The sequence below is a fragment of the Manacus candei genome, unplaced genomic scaffold (assembly GCF_025592945.1).
Source record: "Manacus candei isolate 608988 ecotype Guabito, Panama unplaced genomic scaffold, ASM2559294v1 h1tg000037l, whole genome shotgun sequence".
Classification (NCBI taxonomy): Eukaryota; Metazoa; Chordata; class Aves; order Passeriformes; family Pipridae; genus Manacus; species Manacus candei.
In genome coordinates this window covers 15,272,489-15,294,952 of record NW_026138085.1, presented here as the reverse complement: position 1 = coordinate 15,294,952, position 22,464 = coordinate 15,272,489, and the positions used below count along the sequence as shown (strand labels likewise).

The 22,464-nt window shown below is 40.3% G+C and overlaps 1 protein-coding gene across 2 annotated transcripts in view; it reads left to right on the top strand.

Annotated features, from left to right (window-relative positions):
* SMAD5 (SMAD family member 5) overlaps positions 1–20,783 on the top strand; it is a 33,772-nt gene extending 12,989 nt beyond the window's left edge. For both annotated transcript variants that reach the window (XM_051794132.1, XM_051794131.1), the window contains 6 exons: positions 9,050–9,656; positions 10,837–11,088; positions 12,242–12,361; positions 12,936–13,157; positions 14,808–15,064; positions 15,974–20,783. In XM_051794132.1, coding sequence (XP_051650092.1) covers positions 9,254–9,656; positions 10,837–11,088; positions 12,242–12,361; positions 12,936–13,157; positions 14,808–15,064; positions 15,974–16,117 — 1,398 coding nt within the window. In that variant the 5' untranslated portion in view covers positions 9,050–9,253 and the 3' untranslated portion in view covers positions 16,118–20,783. The remainder of the gene's footprint in view (positions 1–9,049; positions 9,657–10,836; positions 11,089–12,241; positions 12,362–12,935; positions 13,158–14,807; positions 15,065–15,973) is intronic.
* The last annotated feature ends 1,681 nt before the right edge of the window (positions 20,784–22,464 follow it).

Genomic DNA, 22,464 nt, shown 5'->3' with positions numbered 1-22,464 from the left:
GCTGCTGTTTTTTGTCGTTGGTTTTTTATTATTACTATTATTACTTTATTTTATTTTATTTTTTTGAGACGAGAGCTAGCTGTTGGCTGAAGTCAGGCCTGGCCGAGCGAGAGGAGAGCAGCAATCCCGCCCGGCTGGTAAAGGGGCGGGAGGCGATGTGAGGGCACACGAACACACACTCCTCGCACTCACACACACGCACACTTGTCCACCGTGGCCCTCCTCGCCTGACAGATGCCTGACAACAGATGCGCGGCCTCCGTGATTTAGGACGGCGATTTTTATTTATTTTGTTTTTTTTTTTTTTTGTCTTCTGCGGGTTGTAAAACTTAATAGAGGAAATATGGTCTTGCGGTTAAAAGCACAAGACTGGAAATCAAGTGATCTGTGCCAATTGTGGGGTTTCTGGTGTGACTTTAAGGTGATTGAATAGCATGTCACAGTAGATGAAGGGAAGAACTGATTTAGCAGTAGTGTGGAATATGTTGTTGAATAGGCTCAGTAATAGTTGTTGAATCTTTTGGTGGAATCTGTAGGGATTTAGAGATTCTACTCAGTGAATCACTGGGGCCCACTGCTTTAACAAAACCTCCAAGGAATAACTGTCAAAATTTGCATCAGCAAAATTTTGTCTGTCATGGGATATTAGATTGTCAGTGTGTGATGGTTCTACATGAAATCTCTTGCTGGTTTTCATTCCTGTATTCATTTCAGATAATTAACCTTCCATGGGTGGTTTTTAAATCCTGAAAACTGGAATGAGCATTGTTCTTACGTGTATCAGTTATGGAAGTTCTGGACAGAATGTCCTCCTGAGCAATCACAGAATTTGATTGAAGAGGAGTAAAGGAAAGGGTGCAAATAGTTGCAGTCATGTGCCTGTGCTCATCAAAAGCTGTAATGCTTTATGAAGTTGGCAGCTGGTGGTAGTGGAAGTTAATAGAAGCAGCAAATAACTTAATTGACAATGTTTCATAATTAGTGTGTTGTAACTTTTGAGAGTGCCCTGTCTGTGTTGGATTTAATGTCTTAATCCCTACCGTTTGATAGTGGTTTACTCCTACCTCTGATATTAAAATATTGTTCACTTGGCCTTGAAATTGCTGCTAAGTGCTATGCCACTTATATCTGCAAAACAAAACCCCAGCAAACCATGTGCTCACTGGGTTTGCCTTTGTCAAACCCTTCTTTTCCTTTCAGATGTGGAGGAAATACTTTTGAAGGAGGAATGTTCTTTTTTTTTTTTTTTTTCCTAAAGAGAGAACTTTCCCAGTGGAAGCCCAGATGGACAGTGGTGATGGGGCTGAAAGGAGGAAGAGAGAGGCTTCCTCTGCATTTCTTTCTCTGGATGACAAAAGCTCCCAACGGCAGGGCAGGGCGTGCTGCTGTGTACAGCTGTGGTGGGTGGGGTTTTTATTTGGAGGTTTGGAGTTTTAACCTCTTATGGAACTTGAAGGAACTGTAACTGTGGACCCTCTGCTGTTTGGTACTTGTTATGAAGTCAGGTTTTTAGTCTTGCACCTAGAGTGGGTGGTCTGTGCAGAGTTTTGCTGATCACAGAGTATTATTTGAGCTGGAAGAAGTTCTGTCTCCCAAGATGAAGTGCTCGTGCTCAGTTAAGCGACTTTTGGGGTTTATGTGAATGTTCTTTGCAAATTATATTGTGGTCTTTATAATTTCAGAGGACACTTTTAATTCCAGAAAAATGTCACGTATATTTTCTTTTTAGTTGTCTTAAGAAAATGCTGAGAACTCTTTTGTTGTTGCTCTTGGTTGAATTACATACCTGCAGAAATACTGCTGTCCTATATCATCTTTTACTGCCAGTTAAGGCCTTGTTTTTCATTTTCTTTATGTTTGTTTGGGTTTCTTAATTAAAGGACAAGTTCTTGTAGTATCTCTGCTAGATTGGCTGAAATGAATTTTAATCTGTTAATGTTTCTTTAAAGATCTTTATATGGTTTTTTGATATGAACAGGTAAGGAGCTCATGCCCAGAACGAAAAGATTTGTTCCCTTGTGAGCTGAGAGCACTTTTTAGATATCCCCATGGCTAACGATAAACAGCTCATTAAAACCAAGCTGAACAGTAATTTAAGACTTTTGCAGTTGCCTTTAGTCACAGTGCAAGTTCCTGCACAGTTTTCTGGAAGCCTTTTTAGCCCTGTTCCTGTGACCACGTCGAGAAGCTTGGCTGGCCCTGGAGCGTGGGTTGGCAGGGGCAGGACGGTGCCTGCCAAGGCTGTATCCCCACTGACCCACCACCAGGGCTGAGCCTGCCAGCACTGTCATCCCTGACAGAGGATCTTTGTCAGAGTCCCTGCTACTGATACAGCAGCTATGAAGTAGTGTCTCTGAATTCTGGGTCAGTGCATGTCACAAACTGACAAATTTAGAATACTTTGCCGTTCATTCATTCTGTGCACGGGGGAAAAAAAACCTCGCTGAGTTACTGTTGTCAGCGTTCCCTCCAATCCTGCAGCTTTTGTGAGCTTGTCACAGGCTTGTTGCAATTCACTTGGAGTGGAATTGTACACACACACACACACACACACACACACATCTTTATTTTTCTTCCTCTTTTAAAGCTTTATGAGAGTGTCCCTTCTTTCAGGTTATGCTTTTTGTTGCCAAGTTATAGTATGTAGGATCTTAGTCTTTAATGAGGGCCTTGCACACGAACATCAAAATTTATGGAAGACTTTGTCCAGCTTATTAATTTTTTAGCATACTTTAGGGTTTGTGAAAAGTGTAATTTTCCCATTTTTTTCCTCCAGCTGTAGTAGAGGTCATTCTTAATCACCCACTTGCTTGTCCATGTGCACCAGCCTCCCAGTGGAGGTATAGGCTTTTGTTGCTGTATTTGGTGAAAATTAGCAGTGCTCTTCTGTATAACTTTAATTAAGAAATGGATGCTAACTTTTGGTTAAAGTAGATCTTAAATAATCTTAAAAACATGAGGCAGTTTCAGGGCTGACTGCTGTGGATGGTGGCATTTTCCAGCATAATGCTCCTGTTGGAAAGTGCCAGTTAGCTGAAACAGAAGTGTGAGAAAATGCACAGTTGTGACAAAACACTTAGGGGAGAGGGATTTTGGTTCAAAGACAGAATTTGTAGTTTTTGAGAACTTGTACAAAAGCTAATTGCTCAGTAATTAGAGCAGCTGCAGGGACCAGGGCCATGGGAGCGCTGGATCTTTGTGTTCTCAGCGGGGATGCTTGAAGAAATAGATACTAACTTTTTTTAGGCTTTGGAGGTTTTGGTGTTTTCTCCCTCCCCCTGTATCACAGTTAAACTCAAGTTTTGCCATGATGCAGAGCAAATTCAGAACTCTCTGTTCTTTGGGTATAATTTTTCTGAGCTTTTCTTGGCATCAGATGGAAGTGAGGGTGCTTTGGAAATGCAGTGGAGCTTTATTTGTGAACTCTTTGACTGGACCTTGTCCTCTTTTGTGATATAAATCATTGTCACTAGGATTGTTTTTTTTAACAGTAATTTTTGAGAAGATGTTAAGAAAAACCAGAAACATCCCTTTGCTATCTGAGCTACATGGCTTTTGTTTCCACTTCTTGCATGTATATTGTATCTCTTGCTGCTTTTGCTTGGCCTCAGAGTTTTGTTAGGTTTCTTGTAAGAGCGTACTGGTTAAATACTTCTCAGCTGACAGAGCTAAATGCTTCAGGCTTTTGTTCTGTTATTTTTTTTTTTTAAGCTGTGTTAGATGGTGGACAGATGTGGAAATGAAAAGAAAAAGTATTGTGTGAGAAAGGCCTGTCTGAAATTGTCAATATATTTTTCTGTTTGGAGGGCAGTCATGGTTAGTAAAAGTTTGGAAGATACCAGACAGTTCTTTTCTGTTCTTGTTTACATGTATTATTAGTTAGACCATATTGCCTTACAAGGCATGTTTGAAGCACAGAAATCTAGTGCTGGTATAAAAGCACTTATCATAGATTCTGGCCAACTGAATGTACATTTAGCTCTGCAGGCCTAGTTCTGATGAAAATACCACAAGTTCTTTTTTGATACACTTTATAAAATCTCCTTTCATCTTTTACTTAGCCTTGAGGGGAGGAGGGAAATAAAACTGTATCATTGATGATATTTCTCATGGCTGAGATGTTGCAACTGAAGAAAACTCTTTTCTGTGGATTGGCTGTGGCATGCAGGCCCTTCAAGTTATTAACCAAGTTCTTTAACCAAAGTGTAATCTTAGGGTTTATTTTATCCTTGATGTGTTTGGAGAAACTGTGGAGTTCACTTTTCTTCTATATTTGTTCTCAAGAAAAGGCTCATTGCAGGGGACTGCAGTGTAAGAAAATGATAATAAAACCCAAGCACGGTCCTGCACAGTTCCTCTCAGGAAATCTGTAAGGAAAGAAGGATTTCTAATAAAACCAGGTGAAATTGATGTGTGAGGTTGTAGTTTTAAAGAAAGTATTTATAAGTGTATATGGCAAAATGTGCTGTAACACACTGCAGTTGAGTTTCTGAGCTCTCTGGAAGAATATGTAGTATGTAAATATGTGTATGGAGTGAAACGAGCATTTCTGAGCTTGCTGGGGCAATAAAGTTAAGCACAAGAGCTGAGTGCAGAACAGCTTTAGCTGCAGATCTGCAGCAACTCTAATGAACTGCCAGTTGTGTTGCTGGTTATAAGTGGTGCTTTGTTTATGGGATGAAATAGAGTCTCAAAGCAGCTTCTAATCATCAGCAGCGAAGTTCCTTATTTCAGTTGGGTATGATGCTACAGGAGGCTGCCTGAATTTGCAAACAAGTCAATTAAGCAGGAAAAGAATAGAGCCTGTCGTTGTGCAGCACAAGCTGAGTCCTGGCAGTGGGAAGGGATGAGGACCATGCAGTTGTTACCCATTTATCCTTGGGGACAAACTGTGGGAGCATTGTTCATTGCTCTTCATTGCCAGGCTGTTTGGGGTGATGGTTTGCTTGGTTAGTGGTACTTCAAATTTAAATTTTGCAGGTGGGAAATTAGTTTGGAATCAACGGCAGAACGTGTTACACAAAAAGTGCCTCTCAATAAAATAGTTACACCATATGTAATGTTACATTATTTGTTCTTACTCTTTTAGCCAAAAGAAGATTCCTTGATACAGAATCAAATGAATAATCTATTTAACTTGCCAGTTTAATGGAGTAAGCTAAGAAAGCTTCACAAGAACCACCAAAAGGTAGTGGAGTTACTTAGTATTTGTGATGGCAGGTGAAAGGTGATATATTTGTCCTGTCTTCACAAATCAAATGCAACTTGTAAGTTCTGCTGTTGGCCAGCTGTTTATATCTGGCTGGCTGAGGTATTAAGAAGGGGTTCAAACAATGGACCTGTTCACACAACTGGTTTCCTTCCATTTGCTGTAGTCATTAACAAGACCTTTCAATGTATAAATAATGCATGCCCCAAAGTCTCATTTTGATACAGTGATTACTTCCTTTTATACTTGCCCATTAAAAGCCCCCTCTTGCTTCTCAGTGCAATTCATTACAGTCCCTCTTTAAAGAGTGTTTGTAACTATTTTTTTTAAAGTACCAGCATGTTTTTCAGTTGATGTTCTCCCCTAGCTCAGCTGAAAAGTTATTTAATAAAAGAAGGTAATGCATAATGGGCCCTCTGCTTCTTAAGGAAATTTAAGAAAGCTTTTTTTCCCCCCCTGAAAGTCGTTCCCAGCTGTGTGTAGAGGTGCAGCAATAGGAGTAATTTGTGCAGCACTGAATGAAAATGTGACTCTTTAAACCATTTGTTTCTGTGCTCAAACCTTACAGTGATGCACTGTTGTGCTGCAATCACAGCTCATAACGGGCTTTTAAAGCCTCGGAAGAAATTGATTGTAAATATAGATATTCTGGGGAGGCTCTTCCTGGCAGATGGCAGGATTACTTAGAAACCTTTGGCAAATGAGATGCTGAAATTACAGCAAATGCAAGTAAATGTTCTAAATGTGGTTTGTGCCTCTCATTCAGAAATTTAAAAACCCTACATGAATTGCAGTTTCTACATCAAAATGTTAAGTTCCTACATAAATACCTGAACCTGCTACTTTGTGGCCTTAAATAGCTCATGATTCACTAAGTTTTTTAATTCTACGTTGTTTTCTTAAGAAAAAGCAAAAGCTGGAAAGCTTCAGGATTTTTACCTTCCAGAATGAACTTCTGAAAGGTGTGTAATGAGATAAATTCAGTGTCATTTGCACTTCTCAAAGTATTTTGTTGCAGAGTTTCTTTTTTGCCCTTGCTTTTCATGAACAGGTAAAAATACTCTTCAGTAGAAGTCTTGAAAGCTCGTGGGGGGGCAAAATGGAATTACAGTAAATGTTAAAATATTTTAAACTTCAGCCTTCTCCTTCTTCAGTGGTTACAGCACAAGTATGTGTGTAGAAGCTTCTTTTTTGAAGAAGTTGAAACAGTTTTGATCAAATCTGTTATGATGCTTCTGGAACACTTTTTGCCTTCCTTGATAGGCCCTCAGACAAATGTAAAGCTTTTAGAGTTAATTATGTTACTTACTCCAAGCAGATTGTTTGTAAAATCATAGTTTATAGGACAGAGTCATTTATCAAAATTCCCTTGACACTTGCCCTACAAATACTAGTTACTGCAAAACATCATTTTAGTAGAACTGTTCCAACTTCCTTTGCTTTGAGTTAGTTGTTTATTCCACGGACATACTTGTGGGTAAATGATGTTGAAATTATATGCAGCCACTAAAATTGCTTTCCTAGTTGATGCACTGCGTTCAGAATACTACAAAATGAAATATCCAGTTACAGATGATCATAGAACAGACTTGTAGGTCTGTAAACTTGATTACTTGATATAGATGTGATGGGATAGATCAGGGTGGCAGCACCAAGAGGAGTTTCTTAAAATCTCCTTTGAGCTCAGCTTAACTATAGGAATTTCTAGTGCATCTTCTCCCTTGATGATACTTTAGGTTCTTTGAAAGCATAGCTGAGAAACAAAAATAGAACTTTTGAATTGTCTTCTTTCTGCTCTGAGACTCCAGGTGGGTTCATTTCCTTTTTTAGGGCTGTGAGCAATTGCTGTTATCTTGAGATATTGAAGGTACAAGGCTTGAAAGTGAGTTGCAACTGTAAACAGCTTTTACTTTTTAGAACAGTAAACTTTTATCCTCAGTAAAAGAACAAATTTAGTCTGAGTTCTTGGCCAAGTTTCTCTCTCTTTATGTATTTCCTGTTGCTTTGAAGGGTGCAAAGGTTCTTCTGTGTAATAGTTCTGGGGAACTAAATTAGACTTTAAGTGCAGACACGTCTGTATTTCTGAAGAAATAAGGTGATACATAATTGATTGAGACTTTTTTCTTTTTTCAGTTCCTTCCAGGGACTTACTGAAGCAGTGGGAGACTTGTATTTTCCTAATTTCTTTTTTTTTCCAGTTTGTTTTTGCATAGGAAGCTTAGGAAGAAAGGTCTTCAAACAGTTGTTCTATTTGTTTTGGTTTTCCCACTTTTTCTCCATCTTACTCAAACCAAGCTGAATAATCAAAGAGGTACCAATGGGATTAAGCTACAGTGTGAAATAAATGGATTTTTTCCTGTCAGGAGACACCAAGTGTCCTTAGGTTTGTTCCCTCCTTTCCTCACCTTCTAACTCCCAGAAGAAAAAATATCTGTGGTACATAAATGCCTTGCCTAGGGATGTTTGCTGTACCTTTGCTACTTAGTATATGTTTCTGTTATAGAAAAGTATCTGTCCAGGTGTCTGAGCGAGCTTGTAAATGTGCCCAGACACTCGGAAAAGCCTTATCAGATGACTTTTAGTGAATCAAAGATGGGAGGAAGAAAGATCTTCTTGATTAAAGGTGGCAACCTAAGAGAACCAGCACAGAGGTGCTTAAATCTTGCTTCCCCCCCACCACCACCACCCTTGTGTCTCCTGTGCAGGTTTGGTGTCTGGGCATGTGGTAGGTGCTCTAATTCCCAGTGGTTTATCAAAAGCTGAGGGACAATGTTGTTTGGCAGTCTCTGTAGCAGGAGAGGAAGCATCTTTTGTTATTGACATCCTTTCTCTTAGACCAGCTCTTGCTTTTTGCCAGCTGCTCATTGTCTATACTTGCTTATTTAGTATTCACAAGGGATTTTACAAGTTCTTATCAGTTGGTTGCCACAGCACATCATTTCCTCTTGTCATCGGTAAATTGGTGGGGGGAGGATTTGCTCTGGAGCTGGGGAGTGGTAAAACACCATTCATGAGCTGCCCTGGGCTCTTCTGCTCCTCTCCTTTCTGACTTTGTAGTAAAGGTCACATTTCTAGTCCTTACTCTGTCATGCCTTCCCCCTCCCCTCTTTTTCTGGGGAAAAGAAAACAATTTTTTTTTTCTTTTGCCAAAGGCTAAAAATATCCTGCTCTTCAAATATTCTTCTTAAAAGATATAAGGAAGTGCAGCATAAAAATAGCTCCAGCTAAAAAAAAAAAAGAGTTGACCACCTTTCTGAGTGGCTGGGGAAGGGTTGGTTGGAGCTTTTTATTGGGTTGTTCTTTTAGTTGTGTTTGGTTTTCTCTATCTGCAGCTTCTTCCTAATTTTTTTAATACTCTTCAAAAACAAGAGGTAACTAATTAGGGTTAAAGCAGGAAAAAGCAGATGCTGTAGGATTTTCTCCTTTTGGGAAATAAAGGTCCATCTGAGAATGCACTACTGGCCTTGGAACTGCCTGTTCCACCCTCCCTCTTCCCTGTTCCTTCATAGCAAGTTTAGTCTTTTAGTGAGGCAGCATGACAGGGATAGACTGTTAGTTTTAAAGCATATTCCTCAAACTTGTCTTCTAAAGGAAAGTCATGGATTTAAGGAACAGTAACATGAACTATGCTGTTCCTATTATCCCTTATTGGTCCTTTTTCCCACTAATCATTAATGTAAGAATTAGAGACTGATCTTTTTGGGGGGGGTGAGTTCCTAGTACTTCTGGGTTTTTGTTTTGAGACAAAATCAGGTACAATGCTGAAACAGAGAGCCTTTTACTATCTGCCTTTTTGTTTTACTTGTTTTCTAATTCCTTGTTAACTTATCTTTTTGACAGAACTAAATTAGAGGAATCTATTACCATTTTTGATGTGAAGACTTCATCTCTGACATCTCTATGGTCACTTGGCAGCCTCCAAGAAATAATAGAGCTCAGCAGTGGCAGTAACTGCCTTGGGTATACACTGACAATTATTTGGGAAAAACAAAGAAAACCCCAACAGCCCAAACCCCACCAAACCTTTTGAAGACTTTGTGTCCAATGACGTCAATGGCCAGTTTGTTCTCCTTTACTAGCCCAGCTGTAAAGCGTCTGTTGGGCTGGAAACAAGGAGACGAAGAGGAAAAATGGGCAGAAAAAGCTGTTGACGCTTTGGTAAAAAAGCTGAAAAAGAAAAAGGGTGCTATGGAAGAGCTGGAGAAAGCCCTGAGCAGCCCAGGCCAGCCCAGCAAGTGTGTCACCATCCCCCGCTCCTTGGACGGGCGGCTCCAGGTGTCCCACAGGAAGGGCCTTCCCCACGTCATTTACTGCCGCGTCTGGCGCTGGCCTGACCTCCAGAGCCACCACGAGCTGAAGCCCTTGGATATTTGTGAATTTCCTTTTGGATCGAAACAGAAGGAAGTCTGCATCAATCCATACCACTACAAGAGGGTGGAGAGCCCAGGTACCTGGAAAATTACTGTCTTACAACTGCACAAAATCTCCTGTAACCACTTACTGGTCGCTCCCTCCTCCAGTCCTGTGGAACTGATTGGAACTGGTGTATGAGGGAGTTTGGGAGAGGAAGTTCAAAGGGTATATTGCTGGTGTGGTTTTGGGGAGGTGTGTTGTCCATTCTTTGGGATTAATCTCTTCAGCCTGCTACCCTTAAAGTTAGTAGCAAAGTCCTCATTTGTAGCAAAACAGAAAGCAGTGATAAAAAGACTTCAGTTTCTTTGACAAACTTCTTTAAAAATCCCAGTTCTCACAAGGAGGTTGGTGATGTTATTTTAATATTTAATTTGTGAGTGACATGACTTGAGGAGATAAAAAAAAAAAGAAATAAAATTCTTGGATGGTAGAGTTCCCCACTTGAATTCCAATCAACAGAGAGCAGAGATGAATAGAGCCAAGAGTGGTGATCAGAGTAAGGTTTGTACCAATTTTGTGTCAGGTTACAGGCCTGCTGTTCAGGAATTCTGCCATTGGAGGAGGGGAGGAGTGTTGGGATTGCAAGTGGGAGACATGAAGGATGTTGCTGTGGACAGCAGAGTGAAAAGTTCCTTCTGTTGTTCCACAAAGTGGTTGTAACTCTACTGCAAACTGCAGTGCTCAAACTGCAGCACTGGAATTCAGACTCCAGCAGCCCTGGGTTTAAAAGTTAAAACTCCAGCTTAGCAATACTTTTATATTGCAGTATAGATTTTGTTTGCCTTCAGTGAAAGGGGCAATATGTAACTATATAGTTTGGCTGTGGTACTACAGACTGTATTTTCATTTTCACTGTTTTGCTCCTGCACACAGACAGTGAGTTTTGCACTTCTGCATCAGTACTTCAGTACGTGCCACATGGTTTGTTTTGTTGGTTTCTTGTTTTTAAAAAGAAAGGTCATCTTCCAGTTGCATGAGATATATGTGTGGTTTTGTGATTTTTGCAAGAGTAAAGTTTGAGTCTTTCATGAAGCATAATTTAAAAAGTAAAGGAGAGAGGACAGGGTAAAGGCATGTCACATTAACCCCCTGCTCCTTTTTCCACCCCACTAGTGTTGAATTATCATGATGACCAGAACACAACATCATTTGGATCTCCTTCTAGCTCAGTTTTTAATGTGAATTCACCTGGTTTTCCTCTGTGTTTTTTCCAGTTCTACCTCCAGTGTTAGTGCCTCGACATAGTGAATTCAACCCCCAGCACAGCCTCCTGGTTCAGTTCAGGAACCTCAGCCACAACGAGCCCCACATGCCACACAACGCCACGTTCCCTGACTCCTTCCAGCAGCCCAACAACACTCCATTCTCCATCTCCCCAAACAGCCCCTACCCCCCTTCTCCAGCCAGCAGCACTTACCCCAGCTCCCCAGCCAGCTCGGGGCCAGCCAGTCCCTTCCAGCTCCCTGGTAAGTCCAGCCTGAATGTCAGTTCAATAAAAAGAATTGAAATGTCCTGTGCTCTTGGGATTTATTACCTCAGGAGTTTGTGATATTTGCAATAAATTGCTTTTTCCGTTTGCATTTCAGGGAGTTTTCTTCCTAGTTTTGTCACTGGTCAGACTTAATTATTGTAGCTTTATTTTTCCAAGTGTTTTTTGTCATGGATATAATAGTGGTGAGTTATTTTGCACAACTTCAGTATAGAGTAACTGATACATACTTTAAAAGAATGTCTAGCAATGAAATGAAAGCAGATATAAGAGGCAGAGCAAGAGGTTTATTGATGTCTTTCTCTGAATACAGTGGTGTTTAACTGGAAAAAAGTAGCAAATCTTTGTTAGAAACAGATGGGACTAAACTGATTCTCTTTAACTGATTTGGGTGAAAAAAGGGAAAAACAATTGATAGGGGCAAAGGAAAGAAGTCTTACTGATTGTCTGGCTCTTGGTGTGATTATAAAGCCAAGAAGTTAATTGATTAATGATTTTAATCATGAGGCTCAGTGGCCTCATCTTTGTTGTTTCTGATTGCTCAGTTCCCCCAAAAGAGTGTCCCAGTCAGGGGGATCTCTTGGCTGAGTACTGGGATCACTGGGATGGATGCATTAATGGGGCACAGTTGTGTGCTGCTGGAAGAACACAGAGATCCCCACTTTTAGAATGACCTCAGCCTAGAAAAGCAGAAAAAAACCCCAAAAACTGCTATAGACCTTCTTTCTGCTACAGCAAATAAAGTTATTTCTGCTACTACTTTATTTTTGAACATGGAGAAAAGGGGAGGCAAGAAAGCTAATGCTTGTGTGGCAAAAAGTGGAAACCACAGTCATCTTTCCCAGCTGCAGGAGTGCAGTTATTAAACTAAAAAAAAGGGGCAAAAAGAAAAAAGTACATTTTTTTAAGGTATCCAATCTTGTTGTTAGTCCCATACATAAAACTTCAGCTATTGAAGGAGTTTACTGTAAAGACAGCTGGCTGTTTTCAGATCACTTTGAAAATGGGTCCAAATTTTTTAACATCTCTTGTTCAAGAGGGTTTGGGGGTTTTTTGGTATGTTTACAACAGTACAATGAATAAATATTCTAAATTGTTGAGGTTTATTCTTATTTTTTCCACCTCTGTAGCTGATACTCCACCTCCTGCCTATATGCCCCCTGATGATCAAATGGGGCAGGATAATTCCCAGTCCATGGACACAAGCAATACAATGATCCCTCAAATCATGCCAAATATATCCACCAGAGGTGAGTTGTGGGGTCTGGGGTAAAATTACATAGTTTGGCTTCTTGCAGCTCACGACCAAACTGAATGAATAACTTCAAATGGGCCAGTAAACCTCGCTGGTAAGTCATTCAAGGCAAACTGGGGCTGTAGCAGAGAAAACTGAGAAATAAAACTTGCCTGGCTTATTTTCATCTCTTGTTTTCAAAGCCTGAGGGCTTCCAACAAGTTGAACTCTTTTTCGTTTCTTTTCTGCCACCTTTGACTGTTGCTGGAATTATATGTGAAATAAGGCTCTGAAAATTTGGGTCCCAAAATAGCCATTATAACAGATTTTTTTAAAAGTGGGCAGGAGACTCATGTTTCACCTGTTATCCCAGTGTTTTCGTGTGCGTGTAGGGGGGTTTTTTAGTTTAATATCAGACTTAAAATTGGAAAATAATTGTCAAATCAGCAGACTAGCTAAAATGCATGAAGATAAAAATCATGAAGATGTTAAACAGGATGGTCCTTGCCCATCCTAAGTGTCAGCTAAGCTTTTACTTATCTAGTGATGTTTTGGGAGGTAAAATGTTCTTTCTGTTTGCTTCTTTTCAGATGTCCAGCCCGTTGCCTACGAAGAACCCAAACACTGGTGTTCCATCGTGTATTATGAGTTAAATAATCGTGTTGGGGAGGCCTTTCATGCATCTTCCACAAGTGTCTTGGTAGATGGGTTTACAGATCCCTCCAACAACAAGAACAGGTTCTGCTTAGGGCTGCTCTCGAATGTAAATCGCAACTCGACCATCGAGAACACTCGGCGGCACATTGGCAAAGGTAAAGCTGGGCTTAGGAAACCAAGGCCCTAGGTTTGGTTCACCCTCTCTGCACTGCAGCAGGGGTTGTTCTCAGATGGGAATACCAGAGGTAATCTGAGATCTGATGCATTATTGACCTCTGCAGAATCAGAAGACAACTTCTTTGGGCATGGTTTAATTTTAATTAGTCAGGAATTGCAGACATTTTTCTTTGGTGCTAATTTAAAAGACTAAATTTTACCTCTTCCTTGCCAAACAAGATTATCATTTACCCTAACAAACAAGCCCCCATGACAATTTACCTAGAGCTCTTTTGTTTCAGCACCAAGAAACATTGCAGGACTCCTGATATTCTGCATTCTCTCTCCTCCTTAAATCATATTCTTCATCCCTCTGTACAGTATATCAAAGATTGTTTTATTTTGTTGTTGCAAGGCATTACCTGCTGTCTGTGTTCAAATATCTTGGTGAGTTGGCAGCAGGACTTTGAAGTGCTAATGCAAAACTGCAAGGGCTCATTTGTCTGAGTGAATCCATGGGGTGTGTTTGTGTGTGGGAGGGATTCCTGGAGACAGCAGGTTTTGCAAGATCTTCTAGTTTTCCTGTGCTGTTTGGCTGATAGCACATAGAGATGCACAGTTTTCATCTGTGATGGAATGTGCTTGGATTATCTTAAATTGCAGTGCTCCTTTTCTTAATATCTTCTCTTTTGTGACCAAGTCAGTCCTGAGAAGAGAACCCTCTTTCTATTGCACCTGAGATCATTTGGTAAAGTTGGTCTTGAGTTTTGCTTGATGAAAATTCATCCTGTCCCTTAACAGTCTTTTTAGATTAGAAACTTCTATAACTATGGCAAAATTTTGCAGATAATTTGGAGACCACAAGTTCTATTGATGTGTGTTGGAAACTTGGCTCTGCAATGCAGTTATCCAAGAAAATTTATAAATAAAACAATGTTATAAAGGAGAACAGCTGATTCCTGAGGTGTGAGTGGTTTGTCAGGTTCTTTTGTTTGGGCTCCCCCCTCTCAGTGGTACTGGCAGAGGAATCCTGTGCATCTTCCCAAGGTCAGGAGTGTCACCAGGATCCATCAGGTTGGGTAGGGTAATATTGGCTGCAATGAGCTTTGAAATGTCTACATACAGTTAAGACTGTTTGGGGATAAAATACCATGTTTGATTTTTAAGGTCTGTAAAGACTGATAGTAATTAAGTTGAGCAACTAATTGGACTTGCCTCTCCTTTGGCTTGATAAGATGCTGTGAAAATCAGAGCATGGATGTACTTCCTCATTCACGTCTGACCCTTCTCCCAGGACACACTTATTTCTGTTGGAATTGCCATAGGCAGAAGCTACCAGTTGTATAAAACTGGAGTTTTAAAAGGCACATAAATTCTCTTGAAAAACAACTTGAAATAGCAGTTGAAAGAAATGTGGCAGTAGGTTTTCCATTCTATTTTGTAACTAGTCAGAGAAGGACATCTAGTGGCTGGTGTATCATGAGCCTACTGTATTTTGAAATGGGAAAGTAAGTTATAGTGTGAGCAAAAGAGCTTTTCTGAAAAGCTCAGGCAGAAAGTTTACTTTAAAAAAAAATAGGATTTACTACAACCACCTCAAAATCAGAGACAACAAACTAATTTGAAGTGTTTTTATCATTGTTTTCAAGGAGTTCATCTCTACTACGTTGGTGGAGAAGTCTATGCTGAGTGTTTGAGTGATAGCAGCATATTTGTACAGAGCAGGAACTGCAACTACCACCATGGCTTTCATCCAACAACTGTGTGCAAGATTCCCAGTGGATGCAGTCTGAAAATATTTAACAATCAGGAGTTTGCTCAGCTTTTAGCTCAGTCTGTCAACCATGGATTTGAAGCAGTATATGAGCTCACCAAAATGTGCACCATTCGAATGAGTTTTGTAAAGGTAAGTTATTTTGAGGGCAATTTAAGTTAATTGTGGGTTTGGGTATTTAGGAGTAATTCCATCAGCACTGTAGCAAAGCTGTCCTGACCTGATGTGGGTCTTTTCAATGATCAGTGTATTGAAAATGCTTAACTTGGGGAGAGGGAAATCAGTGCAAGAAAGGAAAAGCACAGATTGCTGTATTGAATGTTGGCTGGGTATTTAATTACTTCAGTATCCAGGACAGGGATTTAATCATTGTGGTTGCTGTAATTTTATTAAAGAAGATTTGAGCTCATGTTCTAAATTTGAAGGAACAAAGTGAATAACAGGTCCATTAAAAGGAAGTGGAATTGATTACAGAAAATACTCAACTCCTTCCAATTGATTAATATTATTTTTAAAAAATGATTATGGAAAAAAGGCTTGATTTGAGTTTATGAAGTCAAGCTGTGCTGTTGTCTCACAGGAGTTTTCTCAGCATTGTCTAATGAAGATACTGTCATACTGTCCCTCTCGGATTTACTGTGGAGTCGAGGGGTTTTTTTGCATCTTGTCCAAAAGATGTCGTGTTGATTTTGTCACTTATGATAAATACTGCTCAGTTTGAGAGTGTGGGGGATAAGGGAGCAGGAGGTTGAAGCAGAAGAGAGATGTGGCCATGCCAGGAGCCCTCCTGGAGTGGGCAGAGAGCTCCCCAGGAGCCCGTGTGGTCACTCCAGCTCTGCAGTGGGCAGTTCAGGCTCCCAGCTGCCCCTCCCTCCTGCTCCTGCCCAGCCTCAGGTTTTTTCCTTTACATAAGAAGTGTTCCTAAATTGTGAATTACCTTCAGATAAGTATCTTCAGTCCTGCTTTCCTGCTTGTTGTTAGTGTTACTTTAGAAGAGAGCCGTGTCCTGCAGTTGCTGGCTAACCCTGTGTTCCCCTGCAGGGCTGGGGAGCCGAGTACCACCGCCAGGACGTCACGAGCACCCCGTGCTGGATAGAGATCCACCTCCACGGGCCCCTCCAGTGGCTGGATAAAGTACTTACCCAAATGGGTTCTCCTCTGAATCCCATCTCATCTGTCTCATAGTGCTGACATTCTATCTCCAGCCTTATTTTTAGCGAACTTATTCTAATTCTAGAGCAACTTCCAGTGGATACTGTGAGCTATATGGAGAATGGATCTTATGGTTTAATTGTGTTGGTTTTTTTTTTTTTAAATCCCTCTGTGACCAATTCCATTGTGTATAGCTAATCAGTTTTACATTTCAAATTGTTCTTGTGATGCTTAAGTGACAGTTGAGCCCTAAGGGAAAAAATAGTCTATTGAGAAATTCAGAACACTTTTTCCCCTCCTTCCCCTAGAACTTAAACAGACATATGTCTTAACTGGAAAATCTTTTTGTCCTGTAGGGACAAGAATCATGGAGACTGACTTCAGAAAATAAATACATATCATAGTTTGGGATTTTTTTTTTAATGTTTATGAAACTGTTTGAACATGTGCAGCTCCAGCTTGCAAGCTGTATTTTTAGCATAGTGGTTTAAACATCTTAAGGTTGACATCTGTCATAAGCAAAATTAGACTTTATTATGGCTAATTTGCCTCAGATTGAACAATGTGATTTTTTTTTTTAAGTGTACACATGAATATACTTTTTACAAATATTGGAGTGGTGTAAAAACACTTGTATTTTCTATTGGAAAATGCTGTCATAAACACACTGTATATTAATGCAGAATAGCAGTTCTTAGCCTTTTCCCACTTTGGTTTTGTAACATCTCTTTTAACCACCATTTAAAATAGTAATTGATACAAGGTAAACATCTTGCACGTTTCTGGAGTAGTAATTCTTGGTTTGCTTTGATTTACACTCATGCAGTTTGGATTTGGTTGCCAAGGCTGTCTCTTTTTAGGTACCCTTCTCTTTTTTAACATAAACACTACTATTTGTAAATGGCAGTGCTTACTACTTTTTGGAAGGAATAAGTTTTTTGTTTTCTTTTTGGTGTTCTAGCTGTTTATTTTACCTGTCTGGAATTGATCTGTGTAGGCCTTTTTAATCTCTCAGTAGACATTACACAGTATTAGTGATTACACTGTATTTAATTCACTTTCAGTATGAGTTTGAGTCTCTTTGAAGACTGTGAGTGGCTTAGCAAATGAGTTACTGAATGCAGAAGCTTTTACTTCCAGATAATTTAATGCAGACCTGTTGGTAATGACCAAAAGTAATCCCTTCTTTGTAGCCTACATGAAAGGATGGTCTCACTCCTGGCCCTCATGGCAGGGGTTCAATCAGGAGACTTGTAACTGTAGTTGGCAGCTTTGTGGGACTGAAGCACTGCATTAATATGATGAAATTCCTCCCATGTAAGGAATCACAGAGTCATGGAATGCTCAGGGGTTGGAATGGCCCTCAAAGATCATCTAGTGCCAAGCCCAGGGACATCTCCCTCTAGAACAGGTCACTCAAGGCCTTACCCAACCTGCCTTGAACATAGCTGGGGTTGGGGCAGCCACAGCCTCCCTGGGCAACCTGTGCCAGTGCCTCACCACCCTCACAGGAAAAAATTTCTTCCTGATATCTGAGCTCATTCCCTCTTCCAGTTTGTACCCATTACTGTCTGTCCTGTCACTGCAGTTCCTGACAACGAGTCCCTCTCTGGTTCCCTGGAGGCCCCTTCAGACCCTGGGAGGTGCTGTGAGGTCCCCACATAGCCTTCTCCTCTGCAGGCTGAACAGCCCCAGCTTTCTCAGCTGTCTTCACAGGGGAGGTGCTCCAGTCCTCTTGCCAACATTGTGGCCTCCTCTGCACTTGTCCTTAGGCTGGGGACTCCAGAACTGTACCCAGTGATCCAGGTGGGGTCTCACAAGAGGAGACCTGAGGGGGAGAATCCCCTTCTTGCCCTACTGCCCACGAGCCTTTTGAAGCAGCCCAGGATCCTGTTGGTTTCTGGGCTGTGAACACTCACTGCTGGCTCATGGGGACTTTGTCATCAACCAGCAGCCCCAAGTCCTTCTCCCAGGGCTACTCCAACTCCCTTCTGCACTCGAGCTGTAGGTGTGTCTGGGATTGCCCTGACCCGGGTGTAAGACCTCGGTGAACTTCAGGAAGTTTGCATCAGTGAGCTTTGGTGGAGAATTCAAACACTACTAAACACTAAAAGAAATCAGCTAAATAACTTATGCCTGTTTTCCCCCTTTTTATGATAAAAAGGAGGCTGAAATACTCTAAGAGAATTAGAAGTGAATTATATACAAAATGTCTTTGCATGCAGAAAAAACCTCTTGTATTTTTTAACTTCTCACCTTCCTTTTTCTCTTTCCTGAATATCTCTTCAGCAAAGGGTTCAGTGTTTGGAGGAGAGGCTGAAAACTCTAATATGCAAATAATTATGGAAAGATGTGTTGCAGTTAATTGCTGCAATCCTGAGACACTGATTGCTTACACAAGTTCTTGTGTCTTCTATTGAATGACATTTTCTGCTCAGATGTGGAAATCATGCATCGTATGGTACCTGCGTAACAAATGATCTTAAAGGATTCAAATTGTTTACGTGTCCTTAAAATGTTTCTTCTGAAATGCCTTAAAAGGAATAAACTGTAACACTTCTGCAGAACCCTGATGTTCTCCTGTACAGGAATTTCTGTATTACTTGGTGTTTTGGGGGGTGTTTTTTGTGTTTTGGGGTTTTTTTAAACAGTTTCTCAAGTGTGTTTAAAAACCAACAAGTGCATCTTCAGGAGAAGGGGAGGAACATTATTTGCTGTTTACCTTTGGGGTCTTCTCTTTCATTCTTTGGAGCTGCAACCCACAGACAGTTCTTTTGATTGAATGAGATGCCAAGTCAGTTGGCCACAGAATCCAGCTTGTTTTCTTCTCCTCGGGGCCTGACTTTTGTCAAGTAGCTGAATATGTATATTTGACACTACAGAGTATTATTTTTCTTGACTAGCTTTTGTAATAAATGCCATGGCACGTTGAATTAAGGAAAGATTGCAATTGTAGGTACAAGATTTTACTTTATCCAAGATGTTTTTCACCTGGCTTCATCTCTGTTCACTTGTGTGCTTTTATGTGGCCAACTGAGTGACTCAAGAATGGGTGCTGAGGTGGGTGTTTGTGAGCCAGAGCTGGTGCTTAGTGCTGGTGTTGTGGTTTGATTGGCTGCCCGTGCACTGAACCATAATTTCTGCAATAATATCCAGTTAACCCACTTCTGATGCTGTCATTAAGTGCTAAAGTGCTCTGGCATTTTTTCTGCTTGTGTCCACGTTCTGGAACTGTAATATCTGGGATGCTGGGATAGCCTTGTGACTGCTGGTTTGGCAGGGCAGGAGCAGGGGCAAACCCAGGAAGATTTGTCTGCCTTCTACTTCTCTGTTCCTTTTAAGCAGAGCTTTTTGGGTGCTTTCTAGTGAGCAAATTTTGTGTGCTGCTGGTTCATGGTGTTCCTAATCCTGTTTAGTTCATCTGTGCTGCTGGTACAAAATGAGATATCAGTGCACAGATGGATGGGATGGAGAGTTTTTTGACCCTAACGATGTGTCAAGTCCAGGGAGAGCAGGGAGTGCTGCTGCTGGGGCAGCATCCTGTGTATAAATCACTTCTGTATCCAGATGGAGAGATGGAGAAATTAAATCAGCCAGTAGTGTGGTAGTGGAAGAAGGAGCCTTTCCAGTGTAGCCCAGCTTGGATTGGGTGTTACCCTTCAGTGAAAACTGATTTGGCTTTTTTAGTGTATTTTCTTCTTTTTGGGCATCTCCTTTGCACCAACCACAGCATTGACTGGCAGCTTTGGCAACACCAGCAGAGCCTGGAGCAGGCTGACACCCATCCTTGCTGGGATTGCTCCTGCAGTCCCTGGGATAAGAGCTTGGATCTTGCTCCTTGGGCACCTCAGTGCTGGCAGTCAATCAGTGCCTTGTGTTTTACACCCACAACTACATCAGGCTGGAAGGGCTGACATTGGCTTAGAGTATCTGTAGGACCAAAACACAATTTTCTAGTGTGCCTGATGAGAGACAAATTAGCAGCCCAGTAGGCAAAACAATGATTCAACTGGTGTTACAATTCGGGGTAGAATTGTTTAAATTATTGGAATTTTTCTAGTTTTTTCTTGAAGCAAAATGATGATTTTTTTTTTCCCCCCACAGTATTAAAATGTGAAAGTTGTCAGTTCTTGGGTGTGAGATTAACTTGGATCCTTGCACTATAGCTCTAGAGGACATTAAAACATATCAGGCTTCCTCCCTAGTCTGAAATAATAATTTTTTCAGGATATTGTTTTACTTGCTCAAATTGCTAATGATGGTTTCTAGAAAAACAAACAAACAAAAACCCAAAAACCAAAACATTTTCTAAATGTTTTGCTTCAAACAGCAAACGTGACTAACTTTTTTTTCTGTAGTTGTGAAGTTTCTGTTTAGGAAGGTTTCCCCATTCTGAATTCAAATCAATAGACCAAACCATCAGATTTACAACAATATGTTGCTTTTTTGTGCTGCTCCATAAACCTGCTTCTGTGTTCGTTGCAAGCATAACCTTTATGCTTTTGTTTACATTGTAGGAAACACAGTTCTAGCAATGAGGTTTGTTGTTTTGTTGTTTTGTTTTTTTTTTCATTTAACTCTAAACATCTTTTTATTTTGTTAATTTTAAAATGATTAGGTTTTGCTATGTTATGTTTTTAAAGATATTTTTTGCATACTGCTGCTCATATTTCAATAAACGAAACAGAAAACCCACAAATTTGACTGGTCTTATTTATCTGTAACTCTGTATGTCTCAAGTGTTTTCCAAGGGTTAATTTATCACTTGTAACTCCTGCTGCTGATGCCTCTTCGTGAACTCCTTATACTGTAATATTTTAAAATACTTTTCTGGAGCTTTTTGGTAATGCAAAAGCTGCTTGGAAGCAGAGACTAAATTATTTCATTACCTTATTTAAGAGCTGTTCTTGTAGAATGCAGACAGCCCAAATGGTGTCAATTTCTTAGGATTTATAAAAATTATTTTGGGAGTATAAAAAAAATATTTATCTGTAAGACTTCAGCAACAATTTGATAAATATGTTGGGGGTGCTTGGTTTTTTTTTTTAACCATAACATTTTTTTTAACAACTCATCATTTCTGAATGTGTCAAGCTTTGAACTGCTGAGCAACAGCCTTTCATTGAAATGAAACTCAATCTCATGAAACTCAAGGATTATAACAATAAAGTATAAATTTAGGAGCAGTTCAGTGAGCTGTGTATTGGCTTATTTTTTAAGACTGAGGGGAAGAAAACTTTTCCCTTGTTTGTCAAGATACTGCAGAAACAGAGGCTGAAAAGTAATTAGGGGTTTGCATTTATTAAATCTCTTTTTTTTTGGCAGGATGAGTACAAAACCACTGAATCCCAATTCCACAGTGATAGATGGTTTGTTTAGTATAAAACTGAAATGAAAGTGTTGGTACAACTTCAGCTGGTCTGGGCTTCCTGCTTTGGGATTTAATTTGGCCACCTGCAGTAATACTCTCAAATTCTTTCATATTCTCAATAATGAGCTTTTTTCCTCTGAATATGAGGATCCAATCACTCAGGTAATAATTTATTTTCTTAATTTCTCTCTTGATGCTGTTTTGTATCAGTATCCCCTGTACTGTTTTGATGAATTTGCTTCCAAAACAATGATTGCCATGTAAAGTCCCCAGAAGATTTCCTGGGACAGTATAACCTGAATAACAGACTAATTTGTGAGCAAGATCTGAAAATAAGTCTTGCAGTGGCTTGTTGGCTTTCCAGCAACTCTATATGGACTTTAATCAATAGCTTTCTATACAAGTAAAAAGCAAGGAAACAAAAACCCTTGGTTATTAAAAGTTTTAAGTCGCTGTTTTATAGAAATGAAGAGGTTTTTGCTAATCTTGATGGGGAATGTAGAGGTTTAGTAGCAACTCTGTGAGCAGCAAAAGTAACCTCTGAAATTCTTCATTCATGGGGTTGTTTTCAGAGTTAAAAAAAAGCTTTTGGGTGAAACAGCCCTTTTCCACCCCCTCTCCAACCTATGGCAATACCCATATGACAGGTGCTTCAGGGTTTTACAATTTCCAAGTGGTTTCATCAGGTCCTTTTTGAATATCCTGTTGTTCTCACCTGCCTTATGGGGCCACAGGTTCAAGTATTTCTCTAAGCAACGTTCTTCATCTCTGGTTGAGTCCAAATCCAAGGGAAGCTCTGGTTTGGGATTCTCTTAATCCTCCTGTTCTCTAATCCTGAAGGTAAGTCTGCAGTTCCATCAGCTGGTAAAAGTGGTTGTAGGGCATGGGGGAGGTTGCATTTAAAACAAACCTTGCAGCCACTGGCAGCACAGAACGTTGGAGTTCCAAAAATCCCACCCCGTCTAAAAGTTCATTCCAAACATCTGGAGGTGGGAAATCTATCCCAGCA